Source organism: Bipolaris zeicola, assembly GCF_000523435.1.
Source record: "Bipolaris zeicola 26-R-13 unplaced genomic scaffold scaffold_258, whole genome shotgun sequence".
In the NCBI taxonomy this organism is placed as follows: Eukaryota; Fungi; Ascomycota; class Dothideomycetes; order Pleosporales; family Pleosporaceae; genus Bipolaris; species Bipolaris zeicola.
In genome coordinates, this window is record NW_006912307.1 from 12,271 (window position 1) to 33,245 (window position 20,975).

The 20,975-nt window shown below is 51.8% G+C and overlaps 10 protein-coding genes across 10 annotated transcripts; 5 read left to right on the top strand and 5 right to left on the bottom strand.

Moving 5' to 3' along the window:
* Window positions 1-82: 82 nt before the first annotated feature.
* COCCADRAFT_40846 (uncharacterized protein) lies at window positions 83-1,780 on the top strand (the record flags this gene model as incomplete). The annotated part of the gene is made up of 4 exons (XM_007718833.1): window positions 83-274; window positions 325-687; window positions 737-1,480; window positions 1,631-1,780. The coding sequence occupies 4 exons, from the start codon at window positions 83-85 to the stop codon at window positions 1,778-1,780; spliced, it is 1,449 nt and encodes a 482-aa protein (XP_007717023.1).
* A 1,654-nt stretch (window positions 1,781-3,434) lies between these two features.
* COCCADRAFT_8995 (uncharacterized protein) lies at window positions 3,435-4,063 on the bottom strand (the record flags this gene model as incomplete). The annotated part of the gene is made up of 3 exons (XM_007718834.1): window positions 3,435-3,628; window positions 3,830-3,982; window positions 4,057-4,063. The coding sequence occupies 3 exons, from the start codon at window positions 4,061-4,063 to the stop codon at window positions 3,435-3,437; spliced, it is 354 nt and encodes a 117-aa protein (XP_007717024.1).
* Window positions 4,064-7,653: 3,590 nt separating this feature from the next.
* Window positions 7,654-8,385, top strand: COCCADRAFT_108537 (uncharacterized protein; the record flags this gene model as incomplete). The annotated part of the gene is made up of 1 exon (XM_007718835.1): window positions 7,654-8,385. One exon carries the CDS (start codon window positions 7,654-7,656, stop codon window positions 8,383-8,385), a length of 732 nt encoding a protein of 243 aa, XP_007717025.1.
* Window positions 8,386-11,008: 2,623 nt separating this feature from the next.
* On the top strand, window positions 11,009-11,341 carry COCCADRAFT_108536 (uncharacterized protein; the record flags this gene model as incomplete). The annotated part of the gene is made up of 1 exon (XM_007718836.1): window positions 11,009-11,341. One exon carries the CDS (start codon window positions 11,009-11,011, stop codon window positions 11,339-11,341), a length of 333 nt encoding a protein of 110 aa, XP_007717026.1.
* Window positions 11,342-12,408: 1,067 nt separating this feature from the next.
* Window positions 12,409-12,675, bottom strand: COCCADRAFT_108524 (uncharacterized protein; the record flags this gene model as incomplete). The annotated part of the gene is made up of 1 exon (XM_007718837.1): window positions 12,409-12,675. One exon carries the CDS (start codon window positions 12,673-12,675, stop codon window positions 12,409-12,411), a length of 267 nt encoding a protein of 88 aa, XP_007717027.1.
* Window positions 12,676-13,964: 1,289 nt separating this feature from the next.
* COCCADRAFT_108540 (uncharacterized protein) lies at window positions 13,965-14,558 on the top strand (the record flags this gene model as incomplete). Its single annotated transcript, XM_007718838.1, has 1 exon — window positions 13,965-14,558. The coding sequence occupies one exon, from the start codon at window positions 13,965-13,967 to the stop codon at window positions 14,556-14,558; it is 594 nt and encodes a 197-aa protein (XP_007717028.1).
* A 970-nt stretch (window positions 14,559-15,528) lies between these two features.
* COCCADRAFT_108532 (uncharacterized protein) lies at window positions 15,529-15,896 on the top strand (the record flags this gene model as incomplete). The annotated part of the gene is made up of 2 exons (XM_007718839.1): window positions 15,529-15,640; window positions 15,700-15,896. The coding sequence occupies 2 exons, from the start codon at window positions 15,529-15,531 to the stop codon at window positions 15,894-15,896; spliced, it is 309 nt and encodes a 102-aa protein (XP_007717029.1).
* A 392-nt stretch (window positions 15,897-16,288) lies between these two features.
* Window positions 16,289-16,858, bottom strand: COCCADRAFT_70681 (uncharacterized protein; the record flags this gene model as incomplete). Its single annotated transcript, XM_007718840.1, has 1 exon — window positions 16,289-16,858. A coding segment is annotated over one exon (570 nt), but the record flags the coding sequence as incomplete, so codon positions are not given.
* Window positions 16,859-17,695: 837 nt separating this feature from the next.
* On the bottom strand, window positions 17,696-19,506 carry COCCADRAFT_108529 (uncharacterized protein; the record flags this gene model as incomplete). The annotated part of the gene is made up of 3 exons (XM_007718841.1): window positions 17,696-18,832; window positions 18,911-19,183; window positions 19,294-19,506. The coding sequence occupies 3 exons, from the start codon at window positions 19,504-19,506 to the stop codon at window positions 17,696-17,698; spliced, it is 1,623 nt and encodes a 540-aa protein (XP_007717031.1).
* A 968-nt stretch (window positions 19,507-20,474) lies between these two features.
* On the bottom strand, window positions 20,475-20,975 carry COCCADRAFT_108528 (uncharacterized protein; the record flags this gene model as incomplete). Its single annotated transcript, XM_007718842.1, has 1 exon — window positions 20,475-20,975. A coding segment is annotated over one exon (501 nt), but the record flags the coding sequence as incomplete, so codon positions are not given.

The window sequence follows — 20,975 nt, forward strand, 5'->3', positions numbered from 1 at the left end:
GGCCGTTTTATCCACGCCAAAATCCAGGTTTCAACATACATTTTGAGTTACCTTAGTCGTCGGTTGTCTGATATCTGTGGCCATGAGGAATCTCCGCAAACTCGCACTAATTGCTTTCGCCACAAGTGCTGTCGCAACGATTGCCCAGGATGTTTTTAAACCAGCTGATTTCAACGTTACAAAAGCACTTATTGACAACGGCTTTAATGTGTCCGCCATGCCAGGGCTGTCCAACTTAGTCGAACGGTCTTCGCTGGAAGGCTGCTCGATTGCCGTGAGTTGATCCACTACGTTGCATCAGATGCTGGCTAACACTATCGACAGTGCGATTCTTTGAAGTTCGTCTTTGGAGACTCGAAGCTATCACAAGAAGCTCCGACAACATACTGGTCGCAACAGCCGCTCAGTGTAAAGCCCCGTTGTACATTCATTCCAACAGCAGCCTTGGAGGTGTCGACTCTAGTTTTACTTTCACGCTTGACGCAGTGTCCGTTTGCGGTCAAAAGTGGGGGACATGCTGCGTTTCCTGCATCGAGTATTGAGGGCGGTATTACGGTCGATCTGGTGAAAATGAACAAGCTCGTGCTATCTGCTGATAATAAAACTGTTGCTGTCGGTCCCGGAAACCGCTGGAAAGAAGTTTACGACCACCTCACTCCTTACAATCTTGCAGTAGTTGGTGGACGCGTAAGTCACTCAATATATTAGCTAATCACGTGATTGACAACCTCAACAGTCTTCGACGGTCGGAGTAGGTGGTCTCACGCTCGGCGGTGGCATCAGTCACCACAATGACAAGTACGGCCTAGTATGCGACAACATCGCATCATACGAGGTCGTTTCCGCATCTGGAGCAATTATTACCGTCAGCGAAAAAACGTACCCTGACCTATACTGGGCTCTCCGAGGCGGCGGTAACAGTTTTGGTGTCATTACGACCTTCAATTACGAAACCTTTCCTCAAGGTCTCATGTTTTCTAGCAAACGCCAATATAACGCCACCCACATCCCCGCATTGTTGGACGCTTTTGGAAACGCGGTTCAGGACGCCGAGGTGGATACAAAGGCCGCGCACTTTGTTGCCGTTGCATACAATTCGGGATACAGGATTGCATCTGCAGTGTACGAATATTTTGATCCGGTTGACGTGTCGAATCCACCGGACGTTCTCAACGACTATCTTTCGATCCCTGCTCTTAATGAAGCCACCAAGAATACCACATTGGCCGAGATTACGTTGGGGCTGACTGAAAGCATGCCGGCCGGCTTACGCACAACAATGTGGTCGCAATCGTTCAAAGTCAATACGGAGCTAATGAAATGGATGAGTAACCACTTTTTCGAAATCGTCCCTAAGTTTCCCGGTGGCGGCGCCCCCTCGATCGCCTTCCAAGCTTTTACCAAGCCCGCGTTGAGGGCCATGCAGAGGAAGGGCGGCAATGCGCTGGGTCTGCGCCCGGACGATGGACCCTTCTTCCACGTCCTGCTCTACCTGGCCTGAACGGACGAGAAGGACGACAAGACCATATACAAGACGGCACAGGACTTTCTGGCCGCGTCGACAGTAAAAGCCAAGCAGCTGGGTGCATACAACGATTACATGTACATGGCGTACAGCTGCCCGTACTAGCCCGTTATATCCGGCTACGGAGGTGACAGCGTGGCAAGACTAAACAAGGTCTCGAGCAAGTACGATCCCAAGGGTGTGTTCCAGACGTTGCAACCGACATCGTTCAAACTCAACGGGGAAGCCCCATTTGGCGCCGTCGTCGCCATATAAGCATAAGTGGGGTTTGGGTATGTGATTCGTTTGCTTTTGCAGTACGACATCGATGTTTCGATCGCGGCCGGGCACGATAGCGCTACACGCTTTCCCCCCTCATCAAATAAGTCATGTCCCATGCAGGTGTGTCCGGGTTTCCACTTTGTACATATACATATGTACTACATAGACATGTACATATGTACTACATAGACATGTACATATGCGGGCGGCCCATATCATTATCAGCAATCATATTGCCAGCGCAGTGGACATTTCACTATCTCTCCAAGCTAACAAGATGTACGCCATTTTTTTCCCCGTCCGGCCCACCCTGCTTCTCCACCCCCTTGCTTTCCTACGCGCCACGCGCTGCCCGTGATTGCCCAGAAGGCCATATCCTCTTTCTCCTCTTGTCTTACTCTGCATACGCGACCCCCTTGCTCTTGATACATTATCATGCAGCCAAAATACTTCTCCACCACGCTCTAGACTTTGCCTGTTTGCGTTGTCTCACGCGCATATATAATACATATGTACATGGAAAGTGGACATGGGTCGGGCGGGCTGAATATTGCAACAGTATGTACCTATAATCCAATACAATGGTACTGGTCACTCCTCTTTTTTTTCTGCCGCTTTTGCTAATGCAACCCAAGACTTTTTTTGTTTGGTGAAAAAACGCCCCCCTCCCCCTCCCCCTTCCCACACCCCAGGGCGCCTGGTCCTGCTATGCGCTGGTTTGAGATTTAGAGTTCGTAAGGATATGCAACATTAAGCATGCGGGTGAAGGGGGAGGGGGGGTGGGAAGTGACCGGAAGGGCAAGGTGGGAATGACACGTACATAGATAACAGTGCCGATGTACTCTAGTGTTAGCAAAGATGGGGAGATGGTGGTGGGAGGTGACAGTGGTGGTGAAAGTGGAGAAGCGGTGAAGCCAGGGCTTGTGCTGAGTCAGTTGCCACTGGGGTGCATAAATGTGACATGTACATATATGGAGATGTGCAAGATGGTATGCATATGTCGCATAAGGTGAACACCTCGTTCAGTGTAGCCTTTTTGGTTCGTTTGTCTGGCTGGCCTGAGGTGTGAAGTCGTGGTGTGGCTGTGCTGTTATGTCTCATGTGTGCATAACATACATGAGAGGAGAAGAAAAAGAATGCATGTTCGCTAGAGGGAATTCTCCGAATCATATGGCGCTAAGCCAGTCGTATAGTATTGTGGTGTTAGGGGAAAAAAAGGTCTCTATATTTTTTTTGGTTGGTTGTAAAATGTAAGAAAACAAAAAAAAGGCTAAAGTAAGATCCGGATATTTTTCGCTAGTCGCTCGTCGCTATGCATGGTTGCAATTGAATGCTTTGTCGCTCTTTCTAGAATGTGACGTTGGGAATCCCAGTAACAGGCTTTACAAGAAACAGAAAAAAACAGTTAGCAAGAACGCCTGATTTTCCGACCCTCCATATGTGCAAGTTGGTTATCTATCATTAGTGTCGTAGCAGTTCGGTTGTTGCTGTCTTCTTTCCATCTTCTTTAATGTCGATTTATTTCAGACGTGCATGGTGTATGTGTTGATTGTCTTCATCGTAAGTTGCATCTGGTGCAATGGAAGTTTCCAGATGTGTCGCTATCGAGAAGGCGTAGTGTGTCCGTATGATTTGGTGTGACACTTGTTCAAGCTTCGTTTGTCGGGCTTGCAGGGTTGGAGCAGTTGGGAGTCTCCGGGGCAGAGTAAGTCTGGGTGATGGGCTCGCAGATGTTGCGGTGCGTCTTCCAGTCCGACTTTTGGCAGTTGCGGTCGCAGTAGTATGCTGCCTTGCAGCGAGAGCAGCGGCGTCGTGCGTGCTGACCAGAGCATGTGGAGCAAGCTATCATATGTTAGTAAATTGTTGCTGGTACAAGGGTGATATAATCATGTCGTGGTGTTAGGCCTCAAAAGCGGCCCCAATGTGAGTGGGTAAAGTGGAGCACCACATGGGCGCTAATGCAGTGCAGCGAATCAAATCGGGCTCCTGCGTCCCACCCATATGGAAATTGGAGATTGAAGATATACGATCGTAACAACTTACGTTTGCTGGTCAGCGCGCCGTTGAGACTCTCAGTGCTGGCCATGGGGCGCAGAGAGCGGAAGAGATCCGCGCGATTGAACGCTGGTGGAGGGGAGGTTGAGGTTGAAACCGATTGCGGTGTGAGAGAGCCGTTGGACGTGCTTCTTGGGATATCTGGCAAAAAATGTTAATATTGACATGAACAGAAATCGCTGAAGCGTGCGAAAGTATCTGGCAGGAAAACATACCACCCATTGCACTATCTCGTCGTTCCAACATGGGGTTTCTGGTGTTCACCGCTCCATTGCCTTCGCCAAGACTGTGCGTAAACACGTTCAAACAGACGCTTCGTGGCGGCATTTCCTTGCTCTTTTTGGGTGGATGTTTCTTCTTTTCCGGGACAGTTGGGTTGTGTTTGAAGGGATTTCAGGAGAAGAAGGGAATACTGGTATTTCAAGCAAAATCTGTCGCTGCTGAAAGTTTCGGTGAAAAGCGGTGTGAGGTGTGAGAGCACAGATCGCAAACTAGCCCAGGAACAGGCTAAGGCTTACCGAGCGCTGAAACGCGCGGTCAGGTGTCTCAGCCTTGAGTGATTCGATCTGGACGTATGAAGATTGAGAAAGTAAATTTGCGCTGCTTTTTCTCGCAAAAGAGCGTGGTTGTTGAGGTGCTAGGGGCCTCGGAGGCGTTGTGCCATATTGCAAGTTGCGCGCAGTCTGGGACCCGCGATTGGGGATCTGCAAAACAAATCTCCGAGTGCGTGGCATGTCGAGTGCAATGGGGGTTCCAGCAGCATGATGCAACTGGAAAAGGAAACGGTGAGACCGCCAGATTGTGGGGTAGTCAGCCGCTGACCGACCTCGTGGCAACTGGGCCCATCCGGGTAAGCACAGCTGAAAATACTTTGACTGTTCGCCGCCAGTTCGACATGAGGACAGCGACAACGACAACGACAACGACTGCTTTGCGACCGAAACCTCCTGTCGCAGCCATGGCAGTGCCGGTGACTAACCAAGCCGTGCTATTGGGCTGCTGGTAAACTTACAACCCCGCATCGCCCTAAGCAGCGCCGGCAAAAGGCCCCCCAGGCATAGTTAGGGGGGGATGTAGCGGTTTGCGGTCAACGGTGAGCGATGACTCCTGATGTTGGATGTTTGCAGTGGATGAGTAGCTTGGCTGATGGCCAAGTAACCGGTGAACAAAAGGAGCTCCGCAGCTTACATATGTTGAAGAAGAGCGGGATGCACAGGTGAACGTAATCAGGGAAGGCAACCAGAAGACTTGAACAGGCACCAAGTGCACGGGTGGCGCCACAGCCGCTGATGTAGAAACTTGGACCTTCACCTAGTGAAAGGGTGGTAGCGGTGGTGGTGGGCGGACATGGCGCGTCACGTGATGTGGGTTGAGAAAAGGGCGCCCCACGGTAGTAGTAGCACTTGGTTCTACTCACTAGCCCCTAGGGTTGCTGATTAATCAACCCAGGCGCAACCGACTATTGTGTACATGGCAAAGGGCGTAATGGCCGGTCGAGATGGGAGGGTTCGCAGTTCAGCTGGGATTGCGCAGTTGCTGCCTAGACATTGCGCAAGCTTAGTAGGGCTGCCTGCTCGGGAGGCTGCAGATCTGCCTGGCGGACCACATGACGATGCAATGTCTGGGGAAAGCTAGAAAAGGCATTATCCTGAGGGGCTTGGCCGGGACAACGGCTCGGAAACGGCGTGCTAAGTACACAGCCTCGAATATCAGTCCATTGACCTGGAGTTTGGAATTCTCGGTCCACTCTTAGGGCGTGTGATTGATGTGAGGAGGCTCTGCTGGTGCCACACTGTGGCGTCATTCTCGGAAGCCGGATGCGGATGGTCATCGGCGGGCATGCATCCAAGACGTGGGCGAGGGTGCTTACAGAGCAAGAGGGCTAGTGGAAGCAGCAAAGCAAGTCACGATGGCATTTTGCATTGTAGATTAGCTGCATTGTGTGGCTGCGCAGTGGTTCGCATGGTCCGCAGTTCGCTAGCATGCATCTGTCAACGGGTATTGTGGGTGGATGGCTGCGCTAAGAGGCTTGCAACGCCAGCTAGAAGCTCGTATAGAGGGAGTGGTCATTTGAAAAGATTGGCCAGGGTCGAGATGGGGAGGGACGGGTGCTGCGAGCGCTGCGCCTCACGTACGGGGCGAGCCGACGAGCAAGGAGAAGACGGAGTCACAGGGCGAAGCAGACGAACTACGCCCGTGCCAAATTGGGCAGCTTTGGACTGTTAGGAGTCACGGATGGCAGAATTGTGCGGGCGAGTGTGCACAAAGGGAGTGTGAATTGACAATGGGGGTGATTGGATGAGAAGGGCCAGAGGAATTTTTGCTGTTTCGTGTCGCTGACGGAGACAAGTGACAGGCAGAGTCGTTAGGTGCCACGTCCGGGTGGGCCGGCGGACGAACTGCTCTGGTCTGGCTTTTGGCATGCCAGCAGGCCGGGAGGTCGAGAGTGAGCAGAGAGGCCCAATTGTGAAGGACTGTGGGGCAGCAAAAATCCGGTGAGACAAGACCAGCAAGGCCAAAGGCGCCATAGGCTGCGTAGCGCCATGCACGTCGCTGTCGCCCGCCGGCAGCTGTGGGAATGGCAGGGTGCGCTGATGACTCCCTTCAGGACACGCAGCAATGGCTCCATCTCTGCCCGCCCTTGAGCGGCTCTGGTGGTACGTCGAGAAGGGCACTGCGGGAGCCACGCCTGCTTTTTTGCCTTTGCAACCACTGTCGTGGCTGGTGGTGAGCCGGCGGCTCGAGGGACGCTGCCGCCGTCCGGTGTGCGAAAACCAGCACCGCGGCGACATGAGGCCACCGTGCCAGAGGGCTGGATGTACGCATCATACTTGCACATGTCGACTCTTTTGCACAAAACCAAACAGCCACAGCTGGAAGGTGTGCGTTGAGACGCAGGCTGGCCAAGCTGCAGTAGCTGTGGCTGTGGCTGTGATTGTACCCCGGCAGTCAGCCATCTGCCCGCTAGACCCGAATGGGCGTGGCGGAGGTGGCTGGTGCCTCGACAAACAGGCAGTGACGGGGCCTGCAAGCCATAGGGCGCAGCTGTCACGCCCGTCACGCCCGTCACCACCATCCCCGACTGCTACACTACCACCACAACCACCCACCGTCCAAAAACAGCAGTCGACGAGCCTCTGTCCAAACGGCTGCACCTGTCCTGCCCTGCTCGCCGCAACACGTTTCAGAAGACGGTGCAGCGGCTGTTGATGCCCTCGCTGACCCCCTTTGCTCGCAGCAGCCACGCACAGCGACTAGGCCGCCAATCACAGCGCTGCCTGGCTGCAACATTTCACTTTCTCTAACGTCGGCCCAAAACACGTTTCTAGCTGCAGTTCCCAAGAAATCACAGGCACAGTCGTCATCTTCGCACCCAAGCAGACGTGCAGTCACCGCCCTCACTAGCGCGCCATGGGCCCTGGTCGCTGCTGCTGCTAATACCACCCCTGTCCGATGGGCGCAGGCACCCCGGCTAGCTCAGGCTTCCATCCACACCCAAGGCATGCGTCTACTGCGAGCGAGGATAGACATATAATTCCATGCCGCCCGCGCCCACCATGGCTCCTCATACCAAACCCACTACCAACAACCCACCAGCACTCTGATCCGTCCACCCGCCTACCAGCTCTACTCGCCAGCCGAGTCTACTACGCCAACAACCCAACACCTAGATACCATTGTCGCTCTCACCCGAGAGTGACTTCATCGCTACCATATCGTACCTTGGCACAAACGTCACCACGGCTACCCCAAGGTCCATACTCAAGAAGCCGCCAACATCCTCTCCGGCAATGCCGTCTGCACGCACAAACATGCCTACGGCCGTCCACGCAAAGCCCGCCGTGGCCAAGAAGGAACGCGTGGTTGGCTTCTACGAAGACCCCGTCATCTCATTCTGCCGTCCTGTAAACACTTCCGAGAGCTGGGCTGCCTACCACTTTGAGATGCACGCCAGGAAGTGTGCTCACTGCCACAACGCCTACGAAGTCCACCGCAACCACGAGCGCCTCTGTGATGTCGGCCACGGCCTGGCCCAGGATGTCGCCCGCTACATCTACCACAAGTCTGGAGCCACCTACTCCACCATGGAGGAGAACAACAAGCTTGTCCGCGTCGAGATCCCAGCCGGTTACGTTGAAGTCTGCAGCCTCCTCAAGGCTATTGAGCGTAGCCTCCGCCACCGATCACGCAGGCCCTTTGTCTCCATGGACCGCAGCTACTACGTCGCTCCCCGCTCATCACCACCACCCGCCTCTCCCCCACGACGAAGCAACACTGTCAAGGTCGAGCAAGAGCCCAAGATCAAGTCCGCCCGACCACGAACCGACGACATTGTTGACTGGCCTCAACACACCGTCACCACCACCACCAAGGCAAAGCGTCCACTTTCTGAGATCAGCAACACGCCAAACTCCAAGCGCGGTTCCCTCTACGAGGAGGACCTGGCCAAGCAACGCCGCAACGCAAAGCACTACGCCGTTGAAGTCCGCGAGCCAACCAACCGGGACATCCGCGAGCAGCGCTCGTCTGGCTACTACCGATGAATGACGACCTAAGCATTCTCTTTGCGCTTTACGAAATACCATCTCATGATTGATACGACTTATTACGCCATCAGTCTCTTACTAAGAGCCTAGCGTCCGCCGCTATGTGCTCGACTTCCATGCACGTGTGAGACGGGCGGAAGCTGCAAAAGCTCCGCGGCAGTCCACACTACCACCACAGACCGATTCCTCATGTTTTTGCACGCCTTGTTTTCGCGTTGCTTAGTACACATGCTGGCTGGGACGGCGAGGGAGGAGTGGAATGTACCATCGGGGGAAGATGCCTCCACCTTTACGGTGTTGAGGGTAATGGATTAATGCAGGGGGGGTTGATGGACCCTGGAATGATGGGATGGAAACGCCTAGATGACGCTGAAGGGCGGGGCTTTGGGACTTTGTTGACACATGTACTATTTTAGATAGCTATTAATGGAACAACATTGTTCGACACTTGACAATATTTCTTGCCATTCTGAGGTGACCTTTTTGCCACTGAGTACTAAGGATAGCACGGATGATGAATGACGGCCTTGGGGGCATTGAGTGCATCGTGGAGGGATTGCCGGGTGGAGCTAGCCCGCAGCGAAATGGCAGAATGTGCGTGCCATGGGGAGATTACGCTGCACCAAGCATCCATCTACTGAGACCCTCGACACACTCAAACATGGGCAACTGGCACGCTATCACGTCCACCACACCTCGGCAGCTCCCTCTGGACGTAGGCGAAGGCTGTTTCCTTTGCTTCGAGTCACACATGGCCAATGGCACCACGACACCCCTTGTCTTATCGCTACCCATGCTACTATCATGTGGCCAGGAATATATTGATCGCCGGCGCCGATACGACCTGTGAACAGGTTTGCTGAAAAGACCCTGACGTTTTTCTGCCCCGTGGCTCAACACCCTCTCCATCATCCGAGGTGCCTTTGATTCTGCGCTACCCTTCTTGGACACACCGGTATACCAAGACCTGCAGAGGGCGCGCGCACACCCGCTAGCTACTGCACGCAGACCCTCGTGCAAAAAAGGCTGAATGCGCTTCTTCGCAAAGTATGGTGTGGTTTGTGGAGTGATTGATGGCTGAGTAAAGAGTCCGGCGTGGTTGGCTTCATGGCCCCAAGACACAGAGGCAAAGATACGACATCATCACCAGCTTCAGCCGAGTCTTGAGCGTGCCGCCATGACGTCTTTGGGTGCTGAAGAGCCTTGTCGAGGGTAAGGATATGGCGCGGAAGGATTGGTGATGCGGGGCAAGGCAGACGTCAGGGTCTCCGGCTACCAAAAGTTGGCAACCGGGACCAGATCCAGTACGACCACCAACACTACAGTACGCATGTCAGCTTCGAGTCTCGTAGCCAAGGAGTCTCAACATGGAACAACATGGCTATGCGACATCGTACAGTGCAATGCCGCATCGTCAATTGCTACGTGGAGGGTGAAATGGGGGTCAATGGCAATGGTGACGATGGCAGAATGGTGTTGGTGTTGCGGGGTACGTACTACTGCCAGTCACATAGTACGGCGAGAGTGGCAAGAATGCACAGTGTGCGTGTGCCGTGGCCTCTGAAAAACGGACAAGCATGGTTCGCATTAATTGCTGGCAACGTGCAAATCAGGAGCCTCACTTTTTTTTTAGGAAGGCATGAAAGGAGATAGGTGTCCGTTTTTCCTCAACCCACGTTTACGGAGATCGTCCCCGTTCGTATACGCGTCCACCGCGAAAAAGACCGACGATTACTACGCCTGCTATTACCGGCATCATACATACGTCAGAGGACGGAGCGGGTGTATAATAGCTGAATGTGTATATCGGGTGCCGTGTATACCGTGTGCAGTTTTACTGTCCTTGGGAGACAGGAACATCAAACGAGCAGGAGAACAAGAGAAATCGGGGAGGGGGAACAGCGTTTCGCAATCGGGCTACGCGCAAACCCCCCCGCCCTCAACATCTAGATTGCAATCTGGCACTGATCGATATTCAGATTGTGATTCCAGAACAATTGGGCTCCACTGAAATTGTGCATGGACAGCTGTCACTCGATTGCGCGCTGCCATCTGCACCCCCGTCTGGGATATTCCAGGCGCACATCGCCAAAACAACCGAGGGTATGCCAGACTCGGTCCTTGGGTGTGTGTCAAAGTCAGCAAACTCTCTCTCTCTCTCTCTCCACCGGCGCCCAACCCCCCGGTCCAAGCCTGACTGACTTACTTACTGTGTACATTACCCGCTACTGTATACAATTCCCAGATGGTTTGTAAAGTGGCCCCCCCACCCGCAGCCCCAAGCCCCAAGGGCAAACTTTCCAATATTCAATATTCTCAACGAAAAAAAAGAGTCGCAACATCCAGCCCTGGTCTTCCGCGTCGGCAATGTTGTGCGTTAAAAATTTGTGGTTTTTGTGGAGTTTGACCGACCCCATCCGATTGTGTGTGTGTGTGTTGACGGGTTCCCACTTTTTGCAAATGCGGCTAAAACAATCAAAAAGGGCGAATGCGACAAAAGATAGGCCTGCATGCCAGAGGTGCAGCATGCATGCATGATGCATTTGGCAAGCCTCACCGGTCGAAACTTTGTGTGGTGGTTATTTCCTTCTGGACCCAGTTATTAACTACATACATACATATGTACATATCAGTACCTGAGCCAGAAGCCGCGCGCACCCACCCCCCCCCCCCCCCCCCCCATCGGCGGTCTCCCCACAGCTCGCACCCGCAACTCCGAGACGGTCTCGATCGCCCTCCCCGTGTATCGGGCGTCTCCGACCCTGCCGTTTCATCCATCACAAAGGAGAGCATTGCGCAAGCACACATGCCAACTCATCTCCCCGCACTTACCAGGGCCCTCTTTGGATTACACTTACTACTACGCTCTGTTCAACCCGGTCCCCCCTTTACTTTGCTTTGTTTCCACTGCCCAGCCAGTACTGCCAGCGTGTCCACCCTTTCTCCGGCGTGATCGTCGAACACCCTAACTCTACCCTCTCTCCCCTTCCCGTCGTCCCCACCTCCCTCACCCCCAAATGAATGATCCGGCCGCTTTTTTTTTGGCTTACCCGCCCGAAGGTTTGAAACAGGGAAACAAAACGAACAAGGCCTTACCCTATCGTGATCTCACCCAACTGTTACCCAACCCACCCTGACTAGGACCCATACTTACCGTACTTACTCCACCCTTGCTCTTGCGCTCTGTCTCTCTCTCTCTCTCCCCACACTCCGGTCATCATCCACGGGCAGCCCACCCAGAATATTGAACGACCCAGTTTTTTCCATCCCTTCCATCGGTCATCTTTCTTGTCGTTCGAGACACGCCCGATGGTGGCCAGTCCGGTGCCCGAATGCCGTTGAGATGTGTGTGTGCCAGCGTGTCGTGTCCCGTTTTCTACACTACACGCGACGCACGCCCGTGCGTGTGTGTAACTCTTGTGTGTGTGTGTTTGCGAAAAGCTTAGGCCAGGAACCCAGGCCTTTGCTAGACAAGACACACACACACACACCCGTTTATAATACTTTACGCCTAGTTAGCGAAGGGCAGCCCAGCACCCCTGCCCAATGGGCCGCTAGAGGTGTTTTTTTTTCTTGTCTTTCGCGGCTACGACTGGGAATGTGACATTTGAGAATGCGAATGATGCCCACTCACACCACAAAAAAAGGTTTTTTTCTTAGCTCATGGGATTGGTGGTAGTGTAGCTTTCCCGAGGTGAGATGGGTGGGTGGGAGGTTGGGTGTTGCAGGGCTGTGCCTGGATCAGGTACGTGGCAGAAAGGGTGCGTGTGATTGGGCCGTTATGATAGGGAGGGGGGGTGGTTGGGTTGGGTTGGGTGGGAATGAGAGCGTGTTCGGTGGTCCGGTGTTTGTGGGGGGGGGGTGTGTATGTGTTGCGTGCAGCAGTGTGTTGTGCTTGTGCTTGTGCTTGATTGCTGTGTGTGGTGGGTTTGAGGCGCAGCATCGGGGGAGGGGCTAAGCCTCCACTTTACTTGATTACCGTGTGGCTTGATCATTTTTTCATGCGATATATCCGCTCGTTTAGGAGGTGTAACGGGTATCTTGGTAATCAGACGTCATGTGCACACATACCCCTGGGTAGAGGAGGGGGGAGGCCTGATACAGGAACGAGAATATAGGATGCCCGTCTGATGTTGTGGGCGCCAGCCGTATATCTGGCCCCCAAACCCGATTCGCCCTGGTCTTGAAATAGTATCCGCTCGTTATGCGCACCACTCTTGTGGACTGGGGATACTTGGATGCCGCCCAATTACGATGGGATTTTCTGCCAGACGGGGACAACGACATCCTACAGCTCCGTCTCAGATACGCGTCATGAGTAGCCTGAGGTTGGTTGTCCAAGAGTTTGTTGAGTGGCTGGAAGATGGCGGGTCTCAGCTCAGGGGGCTGTGGATGTTGGGGAGTGAGACGGGGGCGAGGAGGGTGGTAGACCTACGAGGAGGGTGAGGGTAGGATGAGAATGGATGGAACGATTGCGTGTTTCTGCTTACGAGTGACTGCCTTGCTGGATTGACAATATATTGGCCCAGCGACTTGTTTCATGGTCCTATTCGAGCGACTCTACGAAAACGATGTGGCTGGTCGGATGACATGTAAGGCTAAATCTAGGGCAGTGTGATGTACTCTGTTGATCTGAGTAAGTGATGATGCTGATGCTAATAGAGTAGTATGATGTTTGTACGTGATTTTGTGGATAGCGAACACGGAGTGCATATACGATATGTCCATACGACGAGCGGATTAAAACAGTTTCCGCGTATAGCAAAGCTGACGGGCATTCCTAAACCTTCTTCCATCACGTTATGTATGCAACCTCCATGTTTTAATGACCCTGGATAGAACTGGCTGGTAGATATAGTCTTGGTACTTGCTTTTCGCCAGCTCATCGACACGATGTTGACCCTTGTACATTTCGTGATAGTAGCTTGGAGTCAACCACTTCCCTGCAGCTCTTCTCTTTCATTTGATTCTCAGCATCATGAGAACAAGTGTCGTAGTCTTCGCGTTTAATGGAAGATATTTAAAAGGACACGAATCTCCGGTAGGTTGTCGAGTTATCCGAGTGAAGTTGTCCGAAAATGACAGCTCGAGGCTGGCACTTCGCAATATCGAATAGATCCAACGTCGCATGTAGCTGTGATAAACGTCAATTAAGAATAGTACGACATCACATATACCGCCCAGGACATCGTTTCTTGTGCTGGCCCTTGTCCAAAGTTTGCTCAAGTCCTAGTATTCTTGATGAAGACGGCTGCATAGTCATCTCATGTCTCTTCACAACGTAATATTTGAAAGCCCAGAATTTGTAAGGATACGTATTCTCTTAACCCCCACCTCGCTGTTACTCATCTTATACCGAAACTTTGCCTTTCTAAGTGAACGCCAAGCAGAAGTGGACAACTCAGCGGAATACCAAGCAAAGTTGAGGTTTATCCACCAATCACACGCTCCCACCTCAATCACGCATCAAAATCCCTTTTACCACCACGCAAAATTCATAAATACAAGTCATCCATTTCTCCTTAGTAGAAATTCCAATTTCAGTTCAACAAGTGTTTGAATCAAAAGTTATCATCATGGCCGCCACTTCCTTCGTCGACGCGCTCAAGAGCGCAAACCTCCTCCCTTCATCCATGATCCCAGACTCCTTCACCCCCACCATCGATCTATCCGTCAAATTCCCATCAGGTCTTGCCCCCGAAAGGGGAAGTCTCGCGCGCGTCAGCCAGATCGCGGAACAACCCGTCATTTCCATCTCTTCAACACCAAACTCCTCATCCTCAGCATCAACATATGCCTTCATGATGATTGATCCAGATGCGCCCACACCTGACGACCCGAAATTCGCTTATTGGCGCCATTGGGTCATTACTTCTATTCCTTCGACTGTTTCCCCGACCGAGGATATTACCTCGAAAGGGAAGACGTTGACGCAATATCTTGCGCCTGGACCCAAGGACGAGAGTGGCCCGCATCGTTATCTGTTTCTGCTTTTTGAGGAGAAAGAGGGTGAGACTCTGGAAAGGGCGGAGATTGGAGGAGAGGAGTTTGTGGAGCGAAGGAGTTTTAGGGCTGAGGAGTTGGTGGCGAAGAAGGGGTTGAAATTGGTGGGTGTGCAGTGGATGAGGGGTGTGGGGGATGGGTGGAACGGTAGTAAGGATGAACTGTGAGTGAAGAGGGTATGCGGAGAATTGTCTAGGGAGAGATCTTGATTATCGTGGACACTGGTGCAGTGATGGATATGATTCATGTGTATAAAGGAGAATGTGATACTTCACCTTCAACTTTGAAATATCTCAAAGAGATATATATTCTCTCTGCGAGTATCACATCGGAGATGTGGTTTTTGTCGAGTTTTTAGAATTCGGAACCCCTTTCAAGATATTCAAAGAGCAATAAGAGAAAAAAAACTCAAATGTGAGTATATCAGAAGAACTGCTTCTTGTGAAAAGACCGGCAGGAGTAATCAATATGTATGCTACATGCCCAAGGCACTAAAATAATATAGGAAATACATTCAAGAGACGACACTCTATATCAGGGCAGTTAGAGGCAGTGCAGCTCACCTCCCCAAACCGATTGGGAATTTTTGCAATACAAAAGTGGTGTGATGTAAGAAATTCGCATTAATTTAGCAAAGATAAACAAGAGCTGTAACCTGGTAAAAACGAAGTGTGGGGAACGAGAAAGCTTGTCTCAGCCGGCCAAAATAACCGCTCAGGTGTTTCCTTACCGCAACGCTCGCTTAGGTACTTCAGCTGGTACAGTGACCGCCCAACTGCTAAATCCTTCTTACGCGCAATGTAACTCCAATAACCATCGACCCACTCTTTCAATTTCAACCTCCCAAAAGAACTACATTTCTGAGACCGCAACTCTTCGGCCAGCGGCGATGTATTACCCGCAGCTGAACACACTGTGGATCCCGTAGCAACACCAGCATCACACAGTATCGATGATCTTAGCTGCGAAGATGAACGTACTCAAGAAATCGAGCAAGAGATAGAGAAAGAGAAAATATAAAACCAGCAGTGACATCTCAAAAATCTAAACCATCTTCAGCTCAATCATCTCATCATCCACTTCCAACAACTTTAAACTCACCAACCTCACTCTCCAAACACTAATCCATCAAACATCATGCTCTCCATCAAGCCCCTCCTCGCCTTCGCCGCCCTGGCCCTTACCGCCTCCGCCTCAAAGTGCGACACCCACCAACTCTACTGCGGCAGCACGCTCAAGTCCGCCCGCGGTACATCTACCCCCCTCCCCCTTTAACCCGTCCGAACTAACATCTCCCCCTTCCAACAGGCTGGACAAACAACGAAATTCAAAGCAAGTGCCTCCGCAGCACCTGGAACGATGGCCAGTACCCGGCCATGGACCAGATCGACAAGTCGCTGTTCAAGTGCGGTAGTGCGGGCGACGCTCTGGTGTGGATTAATGGACGCGTTCCCTGTGGGAGGTGTGTTGATGGCGGAGCTGGAAAGCCTGATTACTGTGCTTAGAGAAATGTGGTAGGGATGAGGGACTCAGATGAGGGATGTAGTTTTCCTCTTGTTCTTTTTTGTTTGTTTGGGGGAATTGAGGGAGCGAGAGATGGGAGGGACGCTCTTTAATGGCTTGTTTTGATTTAAGGGCTTGATACGCCTGACACGCTCGCTTCATGTTGTTATAGATTGTTTAGAAAAAAAAATTAGATCTGAGTTTTTGATGACTTTGCTTTGGTACTGACGCTACTTACACTCGCTTGCATAATGGGCTTCCGGTTTACACACTGCACGGAAACCCAAGTTATCGCATTCCAAGCTATCCTACTCCCATTCTAAGATCAACATTCCCTATAACATTCTTCCGCCTCGCGACACTAGTCAGCGTCGCCCTCATACGGTCAATCATCAAAATTGCAAAAGTAATCCATAACGCAACGGAAGTCACCCATGGTGATGTCCAAATAAGGATTTGAATCAACACCACAACCTTTTGCTCTCATCACAACAACAGGCCCTCTCCAATCCCCTGGTACTTCTCCTAGGCCTCCAAACGATGCAGCCAAGTACACAGCTGGGTTATGTACCGACCCATCTACTAGAAACCCATCTCGACTTGTAAGCTCAATAGCGTTGCGTAGGGGACGATCGAGCCTCGAATTCCGTCGTATGATGCGCTGCCTTGGATACGTGTATCCCGATGCGTGGTCAAAGTAAGGCTTCATATTTCGAAATTGGTACAGAGTATCGTCTTCATATCGCATTTCACATTGCACCCAAACAAAACGTGGACCGGCGCCGGAGTCTGGGAATTCGAGGCCGAGGCGATGTTGTGGGGAGGGTCGGGCGCCTTGCTGGGTGAAATTAGTGCAGAGGGGTTGGTGGCATTGTGAATCGGCTTTTTGACATTCTTCGGAACAGTAGCTGATGCTCTGGCACTTGGTGCAGCGGAATTCGTCCTTTGATAGGCACATGGCACAGTCGTTCGGTGCGGCATCCACATGGTTTTGTTGGATGGCCATAGGGGAAAGTGGGGATTTAAATATAAGATAGAGTAAAAGGGACAGAAAACCCATTTCACGATGGAGTTATAGGGATTGATGAGGTATGGTAGTGATCGTAGGAGATAGATGCTTAGGAGGAGTCGATGGGGAGCCATCAACGCTTTATCTTTTTGTAGCACCTGCAGCAACCATGCACCTTGCCCGGGTAATCACACCCTCCATTCTGCCCCACGCCAAGTTTCGATGTTACACGAGCGTTGTGGTGAACGCTAAATGGCTACTGTTGGCGGGGTGAGCGTACGCCGCTCGCTTGCCACATACGTTATGCTAAAAGCGAATTCAAACTTAGCAACGACAGTAAAGTGCTCGTAGAACAAGTTGCAAGACTGCAAAGATACATGTATAACCCAGCAAGTTACGAATGACTCGGTGCCTTCGGTGACATCACGTGCAGGAATTGAGGCGTTGGACAGGCACATGGCTCAATGGCTCGGGTTCCCTGCAAGATCAAATCTCTGAGCTGCGTCAGAACCGGAAACTTATTACCTAGATAAGTGTATGTTGTGAAAACAAGGGGGTCCTTTCCCGGAAATTTGAGTGCTGCTTCGGCAGTCATTTCGATGCTTAATTCTCGATCCAGTTGAAAACATCCACTTCTAGAAAACCAAGGTCAAACAAAACGTATGTAATTCATCTAGTAGACGTAAACATTATACCCACTCCTCAGACACATTCCCACACAAAACTGTAAAAGATATCCGCCCCATGAAAAACATTCTCCACTTCCTCCCCCACACCTCCCCATTAAACCCTTCACGCCCTAACATCCCTCAACCTAATCCTCAGCCCACCCTTGGGCTTCGACGTAATTCCGCCCTGAATATCCAGCTTATAATCCGGGTCCTCAAACTCAAACTCAAACCTACCCACCAAAGCGGCAACCAAGCATGCGAATTCTGCCTTGGCAAAATCTTTACCAATGCAACTTCTGGGTCCATGCAAGAAAGTGGTAATGGCGTAGTTGCTCTCTGCGCCACCCGTGTTGGCGGTACCAGGCTGCATCCAGCGCTCAGGATTGAATTCGCGGGCGTCTGGGCCCCAGAGCTGGGTGGATGTGTTGACGGCCCAGGGGCAAATGACGATGGTAGTGCCGGCGGGGACAAAGTGCCCTTGAATCGTTGTATCGCGTTCTGCTTCGCGCAGGGTAAGTGGAACGGATGGGAAGACACGCATAGTTTCTTGTAGCACGGCGTTCAGATACGGTAGATGATCGATCTCAGTCGACGAGACTTGGCCGCCGTCTTCCAGTGCCGAGGGTATTTGTTCATGTATTTCGCTTCGTAGTCGTTTCTGCACATCGGGGTATTTGCAGAGGACGTAGACGGCCCAGGATAGTGCTGAGGCGGTGGTTTCGTGGCCTGCGGCGAGGAACGTCATGAGTTGGTTTACCAGATCTTCGTCACTGAAGCCGCCGGACTCCATGGCTACACTGAGAATATCCAGACCCTTTGCTTCGCCGCTTTCTAACTTGGCACGCTTGGAGCGGATAAGATCTCTGGCTACGCTTTTGATAGTGCGGACCGCGTTTCCAATCTCGTCGTTTCGCTTGAGTGGTAAGTTGATGGCGATCTTGTACGGAATCATGCCGAGGATGATCTGAACAAGCTGCGCGCCACGGCTGCTAGCGAAGATTTGCCGGTATGTCTCGTAGAGTTCGTTTTCAGGATTTACAAGGGCATCGAAGTCCTTTCCACAACCAGCCACGCCGATGATGTCGAGTGTGGCACGGGAACCCCAGGATCCGATTTCAACGACTGAAGACCCGCTGGGATCGTTCTTGATTGTCTCGGAGATCTGGTTTACCATCTCTTGGGATTTGCCCCAGAAAATCGGGTACAGGTCCTTGACGTGGCGGAAGTTGAATGCAGGCATGAGGAGTTTCCTTTGGCGCTATATGGGTTCAGGATTAGTCCTGGAATCGCTCAAGCATCATGCCTGCCACTCAGATGTCCACTGGAAAGTACATACCTTGTGCTCATCACCCTCTGCGAGCAAAACCCCAACACCAAGCACCCTGCCCAACCCAATCCTCACCCTCGTAGGCTTAATAAAATCATAACTTCTTTGCGCCAAGACCTCACCCAGCGCCTTTGGAGTCGTAATCAAAACCCTGGGGTCATTGAACAAGAACCGATAGTAGATGACACCATCATTCGGCACACTGTCAATCCAATCTCTTTGCGGCTCACCCGACGGCTCCTTGAAGATTCTAGCATAGTGTCCAAGCAGAAAGTGCCCGTCCTATCACATCCAATTGTATCAGCATGCCATATTCCATATATATTCTCCGCCGCCCCAATCAACTAGAGAGGAGCAATTCAAAAAAGAAAGAAAGAAAGAAAGGTACTTACCTCAGGCGTCGGCAATTTCCTCAACGGCGTCAAAAACAACGGATACACAAACACCCCCCAGAAAAGCTGCGCAAAGAACAAAACCATGTAAACCCCAAGCGTATTCTTGACATAACTCTGCGCTGCAAACGGCGTGAATCCGACGCTGTACCGTGCCCGAAAACCTGCATACGCCGCCGAAGTAAGCAATAGCACACGTTTCGGCACCGCCATAATAAACCCGTCGTCTAGAACAACAACAACAAGAACGTGGATTGGGCAGTCGTTAACAGCAGTAGCAAGGAGACAGAAAAAAGTCTGGGCTCGATAAAAAAAACCCCTGTAGTAGTTCCAAAAGTCGTCGATCTGGCCCGTTCAAGGCAGCAGCAACCCAAACGTCAACCCGTCTACTTTACCGTTCCTAGCACTAGTGCGAAGGTGCGGGGGGGGTCGCTATCGGGGGTCGGGGGGCTTATCAAGTAGCGGTTCGATTTCGTTTCGTGACGTATCCGACACTTCGCATCAGCCGCAACTCTGCCCAAAACGAAAAAGAGCCCCTCTTCAGCGAACAAGAAATATATGTATACTCGAGATACAAGTAAGACAAGGAAAAGGAAGAGGAAGGAGAAAGCGGTTCCTTGTATAACCATGCACATACATAAGCACGTCTACGCCACAAAATAGATCAAAGTTCACACAATGCTCGTTTCAGCACCCACGTTGCTGATGGCGCTGGTCCGTGCGCTGAGCTCGCCGGAGCATAGTCGTCCCGACTGAGGTGGGAGAGAGGCTTGGTGAGGGGCGCTCCTTGCGTTGATTGTTGTCCCGACTCAGGCGTTAGTATTTAGTAGCGGGTAAGACGGACGTTGTGGGTGGTTGGGGATGGATTGCCTGAATTCTAGGCAACAGAAAAGATGGTGTGTATGTGTTGTGTTCCGCGGACGGAAAAAAAAAAGAACAATAGTAGTACGTTAGTAGGAGGTTGGGGTCTTGCAGGCCTCTTTGCTTTTTCTTCTTGGGTTGAACATATGTGGGCGCGGTTGATGCCGAAGAACATGGGGCTACGTGATGCAAAAAAGCAAAAAAAAGAGACGTTCATGATCTTTCTCTATTTCGTTATCTTACAAGCTTCGTGGATGAAGCCGGATTTCTAATACGCTTCTACAAACAATATGGTATCACCTGTTCCTCTCTACTAATCCTTATTTCCGTCGTACGCTGTTATCTTCACCGGCGTTGTCACTCTTCGTTGCAGAAGTGGTTGCCTGGTCCTCTCCCTGAATCGTGGTATCGCCAATGACCACGCCTCCCTCCTGGTGCTCACCCTCCTTCACATCCTTGGCTTCTGACTCCTTTGACAAATGCCCCGCCGTCTGCTTCCTCCACAGCTCCGTGTACTTTCCTTCTTCGTTCTTCAGCAGCCCCTGATGTGTGCCCCGTTCGATGATTTCGCCCTTCTCCACCACCAAGATCTGGTCGGCATCTGCAATCGTGCTAAGTCTGTGTGCGATTACAAACGTGGTGCGACCTTGGCTTAGTTTGCGGAAGGCCTGCTGGATCAATGCTTCGATGGACGAGTCAATTGCTGACGTTGCTTCGTCCAGCAGTACGATTTTAGGGTTCTGCAGGAGCACGCGGGCAATGGCTATGCGTTGGAGTTGGCCGCCTGACAACCGTACCCCGCGCTCACCCACTTTGGAGTT